Source organism: Heloderma suspectum, chromosome 1 (assembly GCF_057233095.1).
Source record: "Heloderma suspectum isolate Gila_16-S chromosome 1, 16-S_ref, whole genome shotgun sequence".
Taxonomy (NCBI): domain Eukaryota; kingdom Metazoa; phylum Chordata; class Lepidosauria; order Squamata; family Helodermatidae; genus Heloderma; species Heloderma suspectum.
In genome coordinates, this window is record NC_139458.1 from 256,237,377 (window position 1) to 256,252,981 (window position 15,605).

General features: G+C 42.3%; 1 protein-coding gene across 21 annotated transcripts in view; it reads right to left on the reverse strand.

The window, feature by feature from the left end:
* Nucleotides 1-15,605, reverse strand: part of PLCB4 (phospholipase C beta 4) — a 250,510-nt gene that overhangs the window by 15,444 nt on the left and 219,461 nt on the right. For 20 of the 21 annotated variants that reach the window (XM_084825013.1, XM_084825089.1, XM_084825057.1 and 17 more), the window contains 5 exons: nucleotides 14,572-14,722; nucleotides 14,327-14,376; nucleotides 13,365-13,430; nucleotides 8,446-8,561; nucleotides 3,371-3,446 (listed from right to left, as the gene is read on the reverse strand). In XM_084825013.1, the coding sequence (XP_084681139.1) occupies nucleotides 3,371-3,446; nucleotides 8,446-8,561; nucleotides 13,365-13,430; nucleotides 14,327-14,376; nucleotides 14,572-14,722 (459 nt within the window). Of the gene's footprint in view, nucleotides 1-3,370; nucleotides 3,447-8,445; nucleotides 8,562-10,354; nucleotides 10,523-13,364; nucleotides 13,431-14,326; nucleotides 14,377-14,571; nucleotides 14,723-15,605 lie in introns of those variants that run through there. The other variant, XM_084825162.1, reaches the window with a different exon arrangement.

Consider the following 15,605-nt stretch of genomic DNA (forward strand, 5'->3'; position numbering starts at 1 on the left):
ATGGCTTTTATCCAATGGAATCTTTGCACTAGCAGAAACCACTTCCACTTGTGCCAAGAAAGGAACCATTAGGGACGGCCAAATATGTCCATTTCAGTTTCTCTCCATTTTTCATTTTCCCAATTTTAAGCTTGGTTCATCTTAAACTTTGAGAATTTCTCTAGTCTTAAGTTCAGTTTACCCCAAACTTGGAGTTTTTTAAAAGACAAAATTGCATGAAAATTCATAAGCATTTTTATGCATATTTCTCCTAATGCATGCATTTTTGTATGCATTTATGCCTAATGTACGCATTTTCTGCAAGCAGTTTTCCTAATCCAATGTATTTGTGAACATTATTTTCCCTAATATACACATTTTTCTACTCAGGTTTTGATTGGAGAACTCCACTGCAAATTTGGAGAAGTGTGAATTTTGAAGGATAACCAAGTTTCGGTTCACATAGTGGTTTGAAAGTGCGAAGTTAGGTAGGTAAGTGTTAAAATGCAAATTGAACTAATTTCTCCACCATCCCTATGAACCATATTTTTGCTGATTCCACCCATCCACTACAGCCCCCTCTGCTCCCTCAAAGCTGCTCCTGAGGGTGAACTGGATGGGATATGGCATGGAGGGCAAGTAGGTGGAATCAGTGAAAATCAGGTGCCTCGCTTTGCATGAGCCAAAGCAAAGCCACCACTGACTACAACGCTGTGTAGTCTTCCTCCTGATGAAGTGGACAAGGTGCTTTCATCTGTAAAGCTGACCACCTGCTTACTTGATCCTTGCCCATCTTGGCTCATTATGAGCTGCAGAGAGAGGCTGGGTGAGGGGATCAGGGTGGTGGTGAACGCCTCCCCTGAGGAGGGAGTGATGCCATCAGCCCTCAAGGAGGCAGTGATAAGACCACTTTTAAAAAAGCCCTCCTCGGGTCCCCAATTTCTGAACAACTGTTGCCCAGTCTCGAATCTGCCTTTTTGGGGCAAGGTGATTGAGCGGGTGGTGGCGATGCAGTTGAAGGCACACTTGGAAGAAGCTGATTATCTAGATCCATTTCAGTTGGGCTTCAGGCCTGGGCATGGGACAGAAACAGCCTTGGTCGCCTTGGTGGATGATATGAGGAGGGCTTTGGATAGGGGTGAATACTCCTTCCTTGTTCTCCTCGACCTCTCAGTGACTTTTGATACTGTTGACCACAGTATCCTCCTGGGCCACCTGGAGGGGATGGGCATTGGAGACACTGTATTACGGTGGTTCCGGTCCCTCCTCTCCAGCAGGTACCAGAGGGTAGCACTGGGAGAGAAAGGTTTCAGACCTATGGCTGCTCACTTGTGGGGTGCCACAGGGTTCCATCCTCTCCCCGATGCTATTTAACATCTATGTGAAGCCACTGGGGGCGATCATCAGGAGGTTTGGGATGTGGTGTCATCAATATGCGGAAGACACACAGCTCTACCTCTTGCTCAAATCTTCACCAAGGTTGGCTGTAGAATCCCTGTCCAAATGTCTGGAGATGGTAAGTGGCTGGATGGGGAGGAATAAGCTGAAGCTGAACCCTGACAAGACTGAGGTACTTTTGGTGGGAGACAAGAGGAGGTTGGGGGGATGCTGACCTGGTGTTGAATGGGGCACGGCTACCCTTGAAAGACCAGGTCCGCAGCCTGGGGGTCATTTTAGACTCCCAGCTGTCCATGGAGACTCAGGTGTCAGCTGTGAGCCTGACAGCACTGTACCAACTCCATCTGATACGGCAGCTGCACCCCTACCTTCCCGACCATCTGCTCCTATCGGTAGTACATGCCTTGGTCTCCTCTCATATAGACTACTGTAATGCGCTCTACGTGGGGTTACCCTTGAAGATGGTTCGGAAGCTGCAGCTGGTGCAGAATGCGGTGGCTCGCCTGATTAAAGGCAGCTGCCGGCATGATCACATCACTCTGGTGTTGAAGGAGTTGCACTGGTTACCAGTTGCTTTCCGGGCCAAATTCAAGGTGTTGGTTTTGACCTATAAAACCCTATATGGTTCCGGCCCAGCCTATCTCAAGGAGCACCTCCAGCAACACCGGACAGGCCGCTCAACAAGATCAGCCTTGGATGGCCTTCTGTCTGTCCCATCAGCCAGGACAGCTAGGCTGGTGAGGACGAGGGAGAGGGCTTTCTCTGTGGAACTCCCTCCCTAGGGAACTCCGCCATGACCTCTCTTTAATGAGCTTCTGCCACGCGTTGAAAACTTGGTTGTTCAGGCAGGCATTTGGGGTGGGCTAGGGAAATTTTAGAAAATGATCTTTTAATGTGTTATTTTATTGTTTTTAAACTGTTGTATTATTGTACATCACCAAGAGTGGTCAGGTGACTGACCAGATGGGCGATTAAGAAATTTAATAAATAAAAAATAAATAATAATAAATGTGTATTTAGAAGTACCTGGCCTTTTAAAGATAGGTTCTCTCCATGAGAAACCTGTAGCCCAATAAGTACAGCTTGTTTTTGTTGTTGTTCAGTCGTTCAGTCGTGTCTGACTCTTCGTGACCCCATGGACCATAGCACACCAGGCCTTCCTGTCCTGCGCTCTCTCCCGGAGCGTGCTCAAGTTCATGCACCCAGTATTGACAGGAACTGAACTATAGCTTTGGGCAACTGGAAACAATGGTTTGGATCCTGCATAGTCCTTCCATTCACTGAAGGGCTCCTTCTTCTCATGGAAGGGACTCTGATCCAATGAAGACTCCTACCTGTAGAAGGGGGGGGATTTTTGCCAATTCCTTTTCTCCTTGCAGCCCACAACACCACCTCTCATGCTGCAATGGCATCTTCATTAACCCTCCAGAGCAGATGTTCGAAAGACACAGGGGGAAAGGAGAATACATAAAAAGTGCCTCTCCCTCTTCTGCCAGTGGGAGTGTCCCACGTGCGAAATTCTGCTCAGAGGAAGTTAGGATTCATGCCAGTGTAAGTAAAAACAGCAAACACTATACGCTGCAGTTACAAACTGTGAGGAGTGTGTGTCTCCTTAAGAAGCTGGAGGACAACATCCAGTTCAACTGGGATGGGTTAAACAGCTTTGACCCCAGCTTGATGACTTTAAGGGCATCTGGGGCCTTGCACTATCATTCCTCCCAGGTTCTGCGAGCAGAGAGGCTGGGGAGCAGACCAGGTATCAGAACGGCTTGCAGCTACAACACCTGGGTCCTTCTCAAAGCCAGACTTTGGAAACTCTCAACTCAATTAAAGCGGTGGCTTGTTTCACCCAGTTCTGGGTAAGTCTGCAGTCTTTCTTCCTACTCCCTGCTGCAGCAGCAAAAGTTATCTGCTACTTCTAGAGGCATCTTAGCCACTTACAAAATCCTCACATGATGGAATGCATTGTTAAAATGGCTCGTTCTTCTCTTACCTTAGATTTGTGATCTGATGTGAGTATCTGAATTTTATTTTCTATTTCTTTTTTCATCTCAAGGCAGTTATTTCCTCTAAAACAAAACATATAAACAAACAGAGAAATTTCAAACAAGCACCACATATTAAAGCTTCCTAATAAATGTTAGAGGATGACCAAATGCCTAAACATATTTCGATAACAGTATGCTGTTTTTACAAATGAGCCACATTTCTCATATTGTTGGCTTGCTGATATCTAAATTATATAATGCACAATTTAGGACAACAATGACTCAATTGTATAGAGTATGTATAAGTAGATCCATTCACTTTACCTATCTCCTTAATGGATGTTTCCAAAATATTCCTGTTTTCTTAAGAGCTCACATCCAAGATCAAGTATGTATGTATGTATTTCTATACCTCCCTATAGCCAAAGCTCTCTGGGCAGTTTACAACAACTGATAAAAAATACACCAGCATTACGAAAACACATAATAAAAACAGCCTACAATTTTAACACAGAAAAATTATAACAATGTAAACAGCTAAGAACAATTTAAGTAGGTAATTATTATTTAAATTTTTGTCTTAAAATACCTGTTCAATCATCAGAATGTGAGAATTGGAAGAATCTGTGCTTTGTTAATCTTGATGAAAGGAGAGAACATTCCACACCATCCCTAGCTCTTCCCTCTCACTTATTCCTGCTAGTACACATGGCAGGATCTTGTTTCAGCGTGGGTGTATGTATGAAATCATTGTGCAATTCTGAGACCCAGCAAAGGTATTGGCCAAGGTATTGGCAACACGTGTGAACTATGTGAATGCACCCTTCCCAACCCGATACATCGAGACAGCCCTGTTTGGGGGATCAACTATGGCCTAAATCAGGGGTTCACAATCCATGGGCCACACGCAACCCACAGAACTGTTGGGACCCTGGCTACTTTCTCCCGCAGCCCAGCTACAGGGGGAGAAAATACAGACAGGACATAAGAATAGAGTTTCCTAGCCAGTGCAAGCACTGACAGGGGAAACCATGTTTGTATCTCCAACCCCCAGAGACTTCACTTTTTTCCCTGCCATACGTGTGCTCGTATGTGTGTGTGTTGTGTGTGCACATGTACATATGTGCATGGCCCCTGGCCTCCCATCCAACACCGGATAAGGCCCTAGAAGGAGAAGGAGGTGTATACGTCGACTTAAATAGTCAAGGTTTAAGTTGCCAAAACAACAGAATGTCCACAACAATGCTTGTGTAATAATTAGTGATAAATAATCTTTTTGCCTATCAAATTTTTAGGGCTTAAATCTAAGAGCATATGCAAACCATAAATCCTGAATCTTTAATACAAAACATTGATCAGCTTGACTTAGTTTTTTCTTTCCAAAACATTTCCCCTTATTCTACAGCTGGAACTTCACATTACTATTAACAGGGGCTGCCACCAAAAATGGCAGCCCCGTGTTATGTTCTCTCTCTTCTCCAGTGTAATGTGTAGTCCAATTTACACAGTATCTTTATGTCTATCTGCCACCACAACCAGCACTGCCACCAGCAGCCAATGATATGGGGTAGGAAAACACACGGTATGTGATGTCAAGACATGGAGGAAGTTTTGCTACACATTACAGTTCATTTGTGTTTGCAGGATAACGTAACATAAGGCTGTTCTTTTCAGTTCTATCCCCCTATTTATTTTAACATGTAGTTATTATACTTATTTTAACGTGAAGCCCTTATTAAAATGACAATTAGGTTGACAACAAACATTATGGGAACTGCATGGAAGCCACTGACATCAGCAGCCCTGCATCTCCTCCTTGTAAAGTCTAATGAACTATACATGTGACATCATGATGTTCAGAGTTTCAGCAACCACACTGGAGCAGGGGCAGGGAAACTAGTAACACAAAAGAAGAAAAATAAAAGAAGAAGAGGTCACACCCGCCCATGCTAGCATGGTAAGCCCCTCCCCTCAAAAAAAAAAACTTTTTTTGGGGGGTCAAACTGTGACCATCAAAACAGAACCAAAGTACTCTTTGGACTCTAAGAACAAAGTAGCCATCCCCAATTCACCATCTGTAAATGAGGTGGTGAATTGGGGGTGGCCATTTTGGCCTGCCCCTAAGCCTACAATTGGTGCTAGTTCTGGTTACTAAACTTGTGATTTTAGGTTTGTATCATTTTGAATTGTTATTGTTGTTTATTTTTTACTGTGGTTGTATACTGCTAGAGTTTTAAAGCAAGAATGCAGTAATGTCATTTCAATTTATTTACTGAGCGTCAAATTCAGTTTTAGTTTATGAACATTCACAAAAACCTTTATCTTCTAAAATTCCTTGCTACAAGGTCCACACGGAAAACTTGAAGAAATCCTGACATACCTTGTGTTCCCTCTGGACTACTGAGAGGATTAATAATTGACATTGTTGCCATAGGATAGATGGCTTTGCAAAGACACGTGCCATGGGTTTGACATTTTGGAAGGCACATGCGAAGCTCCAGAGGCAGAATCAGAGTCTGATTAGTATTTATGCTGCCTTCAAAGAGAAGAGAATCCAGACATAAAATGCAATCTCTGAATATTTCCTAGCCCAGCTCCAATACTGGAAGTGGGCTAGGTTGGGGGGAAAGTGCCTGAAGAGGTGGAGATAAGATATGAGAGGATTCCGTTCCGTATACCTTCATGTTCAAAGCTAGGAAAAAAATGGCAGAATGCAGGGAGGTAAGATGGAGGAAGGTTCAGCTCCCCTCACCCACTCACTTGTTTTCATATGTAAAACAGGAGGCACATGAACAAAGGTATCTGTTTCTATCCTATCTAGCTTGGACCTCATACAATGAGACTCTAAACCAGCCTTCCCCATCTTGTTGCCTTCCAGCCAGCTGGAGGATGCTGGGAGTTGTAGTCCAACACATCCGGAGGGCAGCAGGTTAGGGAAGGCTGCTTTAAACACTCCCTAGGGGACAGCACAGTTATTTCCCTTTCTCCCCCCCCAAAGAAATAGGCTGTTTATTTATCTGGAAATCTGAACACATTGGTATCTGTGAATTAATCCATGAGCGCGGCAACTCCCTGGAGACCCTGAGACATGTAATGGCACTTGTAGTGTATAGCTGACATCCCTTGCTCATCCCTAGGCACTTCGCTCATCTGCAAATGTACAAGAGTGTCATTATATCCCCCACCCCCACTCTGGAAAAGATGTAGCCTCTATATACTTCTAGTCATGTACTCAGGACAGACAAAAGGAAGCAATTCTTAATGCAACGCTTACTTAACATATGGAGTTTGCTGCCAAAAGAAGTGGTAATGGGCTATAGCTTGGGGTGGCTTTAAAAGGGGATGAGACTGATTCATGGGGGAGGAAAGCGCTTATCAATGGCTATTAGCACGACGGCTAAATGGAACAGCTGGGTGCATCTGGGGGCAAGCAAAAAGAAGGCAGGGCTCTTGCCTTCATACTTAGTTTGTGAGGTTCTGAGAAGCTTCTACCTGGTCACTGCTGGAAACAGGGATGTTGGAATACATGGGTATTCAGTCTGACCCAGAAGGGCTTTTATAGCGTCATGGCGATGGGCAGTATCCAACTATGTCATTCTGGTAGCGCAAATGATGTTAGCAGAAACTAGGTTCCGAACTATGTGCAAGAGGAGAATCCAACTGAAGTTATGTTTGCACAAGCGCGTTGTGCAAGCGGTTGTGCATCACGTTTGCGCAACTGGTTGTGCAACCGGTTGTGCATTACACTTGTGCAATGGGTTGTGCAAGCAGTTGCACAATGGGTTGTACAAGTGTAATGTGCAACTACTTGTGCAATGGAAAGATTCAGCGGAGCTCTGCCAGCACTACTTGAGTTTGCGGAATGGCACTATTGGATGCTGCCCTCTGATATGCAAGGGAAAGACTGAAGAAACATGATGCACACCAAAGAATAATATTTTGAAAAGTGATGAAATGCCCCTATCCCCACCTGTAACCTTGTCTAGGAACTTGAGTAAAGGGGCCCACGTATGTGTATCCCAAAGAGGATAGGCTCAAGTCTGAATGCACAGTTTGTTCTCTCTATTCTTGCAGAGTACTGATTGCACATTCAAAACTGGATATGCTGGGGTGTATATGGGGAAACCTGGTTCTCCTCTCCCCCACATGTTCATTTCTACCTTGTTTGAAATCTGCGCAGGACTATTGCCTTTTGTGCACCCAATATTACTTGCATAGTTTACCCTTTAAAGGAAGGCAAAGTTGGATAAATTAATACATTGGTTGTAGAAACAGTATTAAACTGAGGCAGCATCTAAGACTGAATTCCAGATTGGCTAGTCCTTCCACACTGGGGTCACCACTTATGCCAGACTGAAAAATAAGTTTGTGTGCTAAGTGTTTGAGATATTTAAGCATATACTTCAGTTTAAAATAAAACACTGACTGTTAGTAAGACAAGGAGAAAATTCTTTATGCCTCCAAATGATCTTTTTAATAAGTGATACACTCATTAAACCTAAAGGCCTCAAGTATTCACTGGTCCTGGCAAACTTGACTAATCCAGGTGAGATCAGCAAATATGAAACTCCAACCAGTATGCTGCCAGCAGAGCACATCGTGGTGCGATACAATTGTGTAACTGTACTAGGTAGTGCCAGTTCCGGATGTGTTTGCACCTAAAGTTAAAATGACACCACCATCCTGCCCCCTCCCATCCTGCCCAGGACTCTCGCCACGTGGTGCCAGACTACAACTCCCATCATCCATGACCAGTGGTCATGTTGGCCGGGCTGATGGGAGTTGTAATCCAATATCTGGGGATCCAAGATTGGGAAAATCTGGGCTATTGTCAGACTCTCCCTCCAAGCCAAACTCCAGGTCTACAGAAAACAGGCTCTTGCTTGAATTCTCTAAGCCAGTTGTTAAAACTGGTTTAAAACGGGCAATGAAACAAAAAATATATTTGTACACAAGATATGCAGCTTCACTTGGTTCTCCCTGAGGGACAACCAGGAACAAAAGAAAAAAAGTTTATTAATGCAACAGATATATCCTCAAATTAAAAACAATTTTTAAAGTCAGTTTAAAAAGACTGTACCCCTTCTTCTTGATTGCCTTCTCGAGGATTTTCTCATAAGCTAACTTCTCTTTGTCGTATTGCGCTACGATTTTGTCAACTTGTGTGCAGTGTAACTTCTGCATAATGCAGTGTTCCTGCAACAGAAGAAATGGCTCATCAGGCTACAGTGTGAATTATTAGGCATCCGAATGTATGTCTCAGCCTATACATATGAAGGTCAGAAAAAGCACTTCTGGTTCTTGGTATGATAATCTTTGAAAGCGTTTTGACACTGCACAAAGCCCTTTTTATTCTGTCAGGCATTTGGCCCCCGAATTCGCATGCCCTACTGCAGCCATCCCCAACCTGCACTAAGTTGGGGAAGAATGCTGGTAACTAAATCTAAAGGTGCAATCCTATGTAAGTTTAGGCAAAACAAAGGCCTACAACTCCCAGCATGCCCCAGCCAGCATGGCTGGCTGGAGCAGGCTAGGAGTTGTAGGTTTTTTTTCTGTCTAAACTTGCATAGGATTGTGCCCTAAGTATATGTAATTGAAAAAAACTGCACATTCTTTCCCTGTATACGTCTTCACTTTCCTCCTGTCCCTCTGTTTCTCCCCTGTCCTCTTGTACTGCATAGATTGCCATGCACAATGGTGGTGCTATTAGAGCGTGGGCCAAGGATCTAGGAGACTCAGGTTCAAATCCCCACTCCAGCTACAAAACTCAGTGGGTGACCTTGGGCCTGTCACTATCTATCAGCCTTACCTACTTCACAGTATTGTTGTGAGGATAAAAGGAAGCGGGATGGAAGAACCTTGTATGCCGCTTTGACTCCTTGGAGGAAAGGTGGGATATAAGTATAATAATTAATAGACAATCCTAACTGCCAGCTGAAGGAGGATAGGATGGGGTAGAAGTGTCCCCCCACCAATGGAGAGGAGCTGTGCTGGTGGGGGGTGCACCAGGTACAATTGTGGAAAACTCTGTAGATGTTGGTGGTGTTTCCTTTGGTGGTAGGCCCTGAAATGGGACATTCCAATTGCAGGACAGGAGTAGGTCAGAGGTTGCCTTGGATACACAGCTGCTTTGTGCCCTGAAACTGGCCTCCTCAACTACAGTAGCCTCAAGCTGGCATAGATCTTTTCAGTTCCATTGAAACCAACAGGAGGGGAATTATAAAAAAACAGAACTACCAACAATAAAAAAACCTTAAGTCTCCTTCACTTGCCCTGGCTTACACAAGCTGGCTGGGCTTTGGAAATGATAGACTAGGGCTGAATCTACACATAGCAGTTTTACCATTATCATACTGCAGTGATAACTATTGGTGCCCATTGGTGTCATGTACACCAACAGTTATCACTGCAGCATGATAATGGTAAAACCATTATGTGTAGATTCAGCCAAAATGCCACTTTGCTCTCTCTCCTCCCCACCCCCCAGTTAGGGCTATGGATGCACGGACTGTGTAAAATCTGCTCCATCTTTTGTTCCATCGTCTGTCCACAGATGGATGCAAATATATATTTTTTTGTCATGCGGAAAAATATGCAAATGATTACATAAGTATTTATATAAGTATTTACATAATTTACCTCAGTGCATAACATTTAGCATATTGTCCCCCATTCCATTCAACGTTTCCTCAGCAGAAACTTGCGTATTTTCCTACAAATTTATATGTGTAAATTTTGGGAAAGTAAAACAAAACAAAACACCACCCGAAAGTCCACGAACTCCGTGCGGCCTGAGGGGGTCATTCCACAGCAGATTCTGCAGGTTGGATTCTTAGAAATCCAAGCTCATTTTTGTCTATCTCGAATTTATCCAGCATCCTTAGTTAGGCCTGCTCTGTAAATGATCATATTCCTAACAGTTGTGTTTTGGCATTTCAACTATATTAGTATCATCCATTCAAATTCACCACATGCTGTAACTGCGCATAATGAAGAAAAAATGGTGATTACTCTGCAGCGGTGCAAAGTTGTAAATTTTGAAGTGTGGGTGCTTGTTGTGATAGTCCTCATAGCCACGGCCTCAAGGAGAGTCCAAAAATGCAGGGAGCGGTGTGGATCCATGTCAACACGTCAGTTCTAGCAGTTTTCATCTCCACCTGGAGCGGGGGTTTTTGTAAAGTGAATGGGTCTTTTTTGCCCATTCTAGATCAAACCACCTCCAAATACTTTGCATTACAATAGGGAACAATATATTGTTGCTGGGAAAGTCAATTTCCCCCCAGCTACTGCGAGGGTTGCAGCCAAGTTCAGAGAGAACAGGGAAGTCGGGCGGGGCAGGGGCAGATGATGTCAGTATCAGTGCTAATTAAAAAGTGCTGATGCTGTTATTTTGGAACATATGAATAATACGAAAGGACTGATCTCTAAAATATACACACACTTAATTGAAATAGATACAAGTATGTCAACAGGATTGAAAATAATATGGGAAGATGATGTTGGGATAAAAATAGACAAAGATACGTGGAACAAATTATGGACGACTCAGTCAAGGAAAACTATCAATAATCCTTAGGGAAAATTCTTTAAAAATATTACACTGATGGTATATTACACTGGTGTGTCTAGTAAGGATAAATAATACAAATATTACAAAAAGTTGGAGAGATTGCAATCAGCAAGGGTTATATATTCATATGTGGTGGTTATGTTCTGTTGTGTTACAGTTCTGGAAAAGGATATTTACAGAAATGGCAAACGTCACACATCAAGTTATCTATGCCACACCAGCATTAGCTTTATTAACAATTTGGGAGGAACAAAATGGAAAAGTGACATCTAAGGGACTGATAGTCTTTATGCTGATGGCAGCGTGTAGGGTAATAGCAAAATGTTGGAAAAATGCAGAATTCTTAAGATTAAACTCTTGGTATACAGAGCTGTGGCAAATAGCCATAGCAGAAAAATTGACACACCAACTTAGATCAGTTAAAGGTAAAGCAAAAGTATCTGATTTTTATAAAGTATGCATGATTTTATTTCATATACAGACCAGCAAGGTATTCAACATCGTCAGATTATGGAAAAGAGAATAAATACAAACTGTAATATGAAGAATTATATAAATAATCTCCAAGCCATTTACAGATTTGGTTCACATTTGTGATTGTAATGTAAAAGTGGAAAATGTGTTAAATATATTGCCCTCTGCCAGTAGAATTCAACTTTATGTATGTTATTTTATTTTCTCTTCCTTTTCTTTTTTTTTTTGGTTCATTTGTTGTGCATGTTTTTATTGTATTTGAAAAATTAATAAAATTATTATTTTTTAAAAAGTGCTGATGCTGCATCCCTATGAGCTCTGGTTCCACACTACACCACTATTACTCTGCCATTATTTGGCAATCCAACAGCATTCTGTGAAAGTCTGGAGAAAGTCAGGAATCACAAACTATAAATATTCCTGACACAAGCTATGGTTACTGGGTTACACTTGTTCTAATATGCATCACACTGAATGTATATTATTGAAATATGTAAAGGTTGCTAATTCTAAACTTCACTGTAGATTTGTTCCTAACACAGCTTTGAATAATAATAAACACATTTCACTTATAATGTCACCCATCCAGAGTCCTTTACAAAATCTCACAGGAGAATTTCACATTCCCTTTAATTACTAGATAAGCAGAAAGCTGGCCAACACTTTGAAGTTCAAGTATTAAAGTCTAAACCTAAATTCCAAAATAAGTTGACTACACCTTTGGGAAACGAGTCATACATAGTGTCTATGATTCACGATGAGAACAAACCTCAGACATTCCTGCTCCAGAAAGATTTCACAGAAAAGTGAATCTGAACAGCATGAGCAAGCTGTCAGCTTCATCAGGGGGATATACATGCTGATTACGAACATGAGCAACTACTTAGAGAAAAAAGAATGATGTAATTCTGACAAGCTTAGACATCCATAAAAATCCTGTCTACTCAGAATAGAGAAAATACCTGAGATGAAAGAGACTAAGACTGCAATCCTATACACACTTACCTTGGAGTAAGCTCCATTGAAAGCAATGAAACCTAGGACCTAAAGATGATGTGACTCACATGGGCAGCCCTAGCATGCAGGACTTTCACAACATAAATTGAAGTAGCCCCTGTGACATTACACATATGTATATTATGAACTGTAGGTACAGATGTGTATTGTTTTATGGTGAGTATATCTAGGGCGAGAGTGGGTTGAGTGACAGGAGGAATGGTGTATTAGCATATGGAAGATTTGGCTGAGAGAGTGAAGGTGGGGCGAAATGTGTGTGATATATAAGCAGGGTGCTGTGCCTCTGTGAGACAGAAAGGGTTCAGAAAAGAGATTGTTTTCTTAGGGAATAGATCAGAGAGAGACAGAGAGGGTTTGTGAGACATGGGATTTGTGCTGGGTCTGTGAAGAGTTGAATTGAAGAGAGTATGAAGAGAGAGTGAGAGTGGCTAGGATTGATGTGTATGAGAGGATATACATAGATTAAAGCTTTAAAAGTTACTGATCTACTGTTGAACATCTTAATCTTATAAATGATTTTTGTGAGATGCCAAAGACCACCCAACACAGGTACATCATTATTTTTGTAACTTACCCTTCCTCCATGGAGCTCAGGGTGGTAGGCATATATTTTTTCATGTAGGTACATTTAACTGAGAGATAAAGACTGGGTCTCATCTACTTGGAGTGGCTTAGGTTGACTGATGGAGGTAGAGCACCAGAAAGATGGAGATCGTATGCAGCTTCTTAAATCCTTCCCCTTCACAACTAGGGATGGCAACGAGCATTCCATATAGCTGATGCTGCACTTACCTGCATAGATGGAGCCATACCTAAGACACGGTGGCGCTACCTAATTATTTTGCCAATCATTATGACAATCAGGTTTTTTTCCAGTTCTGCTACCCCATGTCTGAGAATAGAAAACTGATGCAAAACAGTCTAGCTTATCTCTTTACCTTTACATGCCTCTTCTTCAAAGCATTCAGTTCTTTTTGCTGTTTTTTCAAATGCTTTATATATGCCTGCTCCCCATTAAAAAGAAAAAGAAAAAAAGCTTAGATTAACATCTCCTTAAGACTTCTGGAATCATTAAAATCCTGAGAATGGCACCTGCACACATCTGTTTTGACTCAGATCAGGGGTGTTGAATCTCTTTCAGCCCGAGGGCCAAATTCCATTTTGGAGCTCTTGGGGGCTGCATTCCAGGGGTGAGCAGGGCCAAAGACAAAACAGGCGGGGCCAAAAATACCAGGATATTTCAGCTTAAAGCTCTTCCTACCAATAATGAAGCCTTAGGAGAAGCATTTCAACCTTTTAGAATGGGAAAAACCTGCACCAAAAGCCACCAAAAGTGCATGGCCACCTGGGAATTCCTGGTGAGTTACATAAACAAACAAATGGTGTTATATACCTGACTAACACCTGCAAGAATTTGAAGTGGAGACCTGGAGGCCTAGACTGTGGGCTTGTTCAAGCAGTTCCGATCCGTCTCCCCATTTCCCAGTTTACACACCACAGTAGAAACCAATCAGCAATACACCATGGGCACAACAAGGCAACAAGACTGGCTTCTTGTTTCTAATAGCTCCTTAGCCCCAGCCCCTTTAGCCTTTTCAAAGGTTCCCTTCTCAAAGGTTCCCTTGGGGTTGTTTGTAGTAAAATTAATCCAGGAAGTAGCAAAGAAGCCAAGAGGGGCCATTTTGGAATTCTAAAGAGCTTAAAGAGAGGTCAAGAAAAAGGAAAACTCCTTTGGTTGATTATTCAATAAGCATGGAGGCAAATCCACTGCGCACTCTAGCCTCATGATTTTCAATGCCTCCCCGCCCATAACATTTTAATTTCAACGTTATTTTCACCTCTGCCAAACAATTCAATCTAGGTTCTAGAAAGATATTGCTAAGCTTTTGCATTGACTTACCTTCATTTGCTTTAAGTCCTCTATCTTTATTTGAGGAATAAGATCTATACCTAAAATAAAACAAAAATGTACACACTGATACTGTTTTAAATGTTGGTTTTAGTCAGTCACCCAAACTCACTGAAAAGGTGTGTTGGTTATTATAAAAAGCCTTTTACACTGCTTCATAAAGACTATAAGCATGTCATAGTATTTCTACAGGGATACAGTAAGAAACCTTTGAACTCTTCCAGATGCATGTTTACCTTTCTTAGCTTCCATTCCAGGTCCCACACCAGAAGTGGCATTTGGTCTAAGTTCAGAGCTGGTCTGAGGAGTAACATTTGCTTTGGGATTATTAGCTTTGCCTTTCTTGTCATTCTTTGAAGTGTCATTTGGAACATCAGCTATATCACTCTGCAAGCAACAAGGAATTTTTAAAGACCATTGACAATCTGGAATTGGGGGTAAAAGATTCCAAGTAGTCAGATGTGTGCGCAAAGGATAAAGGCACAAGGCAAGGTTTCAGGCAGCCTTCCCCATCCTGGTGCCCTACAGATGTTTTGGACTTCAACTCCCATCAGCCCCAGCCAGCATAGCCAGTGGCCAGGAATTCTGCAAGTTGTAGTCAAAAACCAATGGAGGACACCAGGTTTGGGAAGGCTGGTTTAATAGGTCCCAGCATCACAGGACCTGGATCCCAGGTGCCAGACGCAGGACAAAGAGACAGCCCAGCAGTCAGCACAACTAGCCCAGAGCTGTTCCCCTTACATTATTTGTGACATGCAAGTAGTTGGACAGCATTAGCGAGAGGATGATAACCTTCAGCAAACAAGCTAATGGTGATTTTTGGTAGAATCAGAGCAAAACACTTGGTAAAATTTGCAACTAATTTTGGATTGTAAGGGCTTCTTAATGGTTCTGCATCACCTGGATAACATTTAAGCCATAGAGACACAAACCACTGTTGGTACTGATGCACATAAGATCTTTTGCATCTTACTGCCCCTGTCCAAGGATATCTTGCCTAAGAAACAGCAACATTTCAGACATCTTTATTCCAACATTTTGGAACAGGGTAGAAAATATTTGTGTGTGTGTGTGTGTGTGTGTGTGTGTGTGTAGTTGAGATCACCATTGGAAATTTTGATATATCATATATACTAACAGCAGTCTCAATTCTACAACTGCTGGCCCTTATAGTCATTTTCCATGTAGAAGAGGGAAGTATCAGTAGACTTGAGGGAGCCCAAGGGTTTACAGAAATATATACATAAAAAAATCTAAACAGCCCAACGAG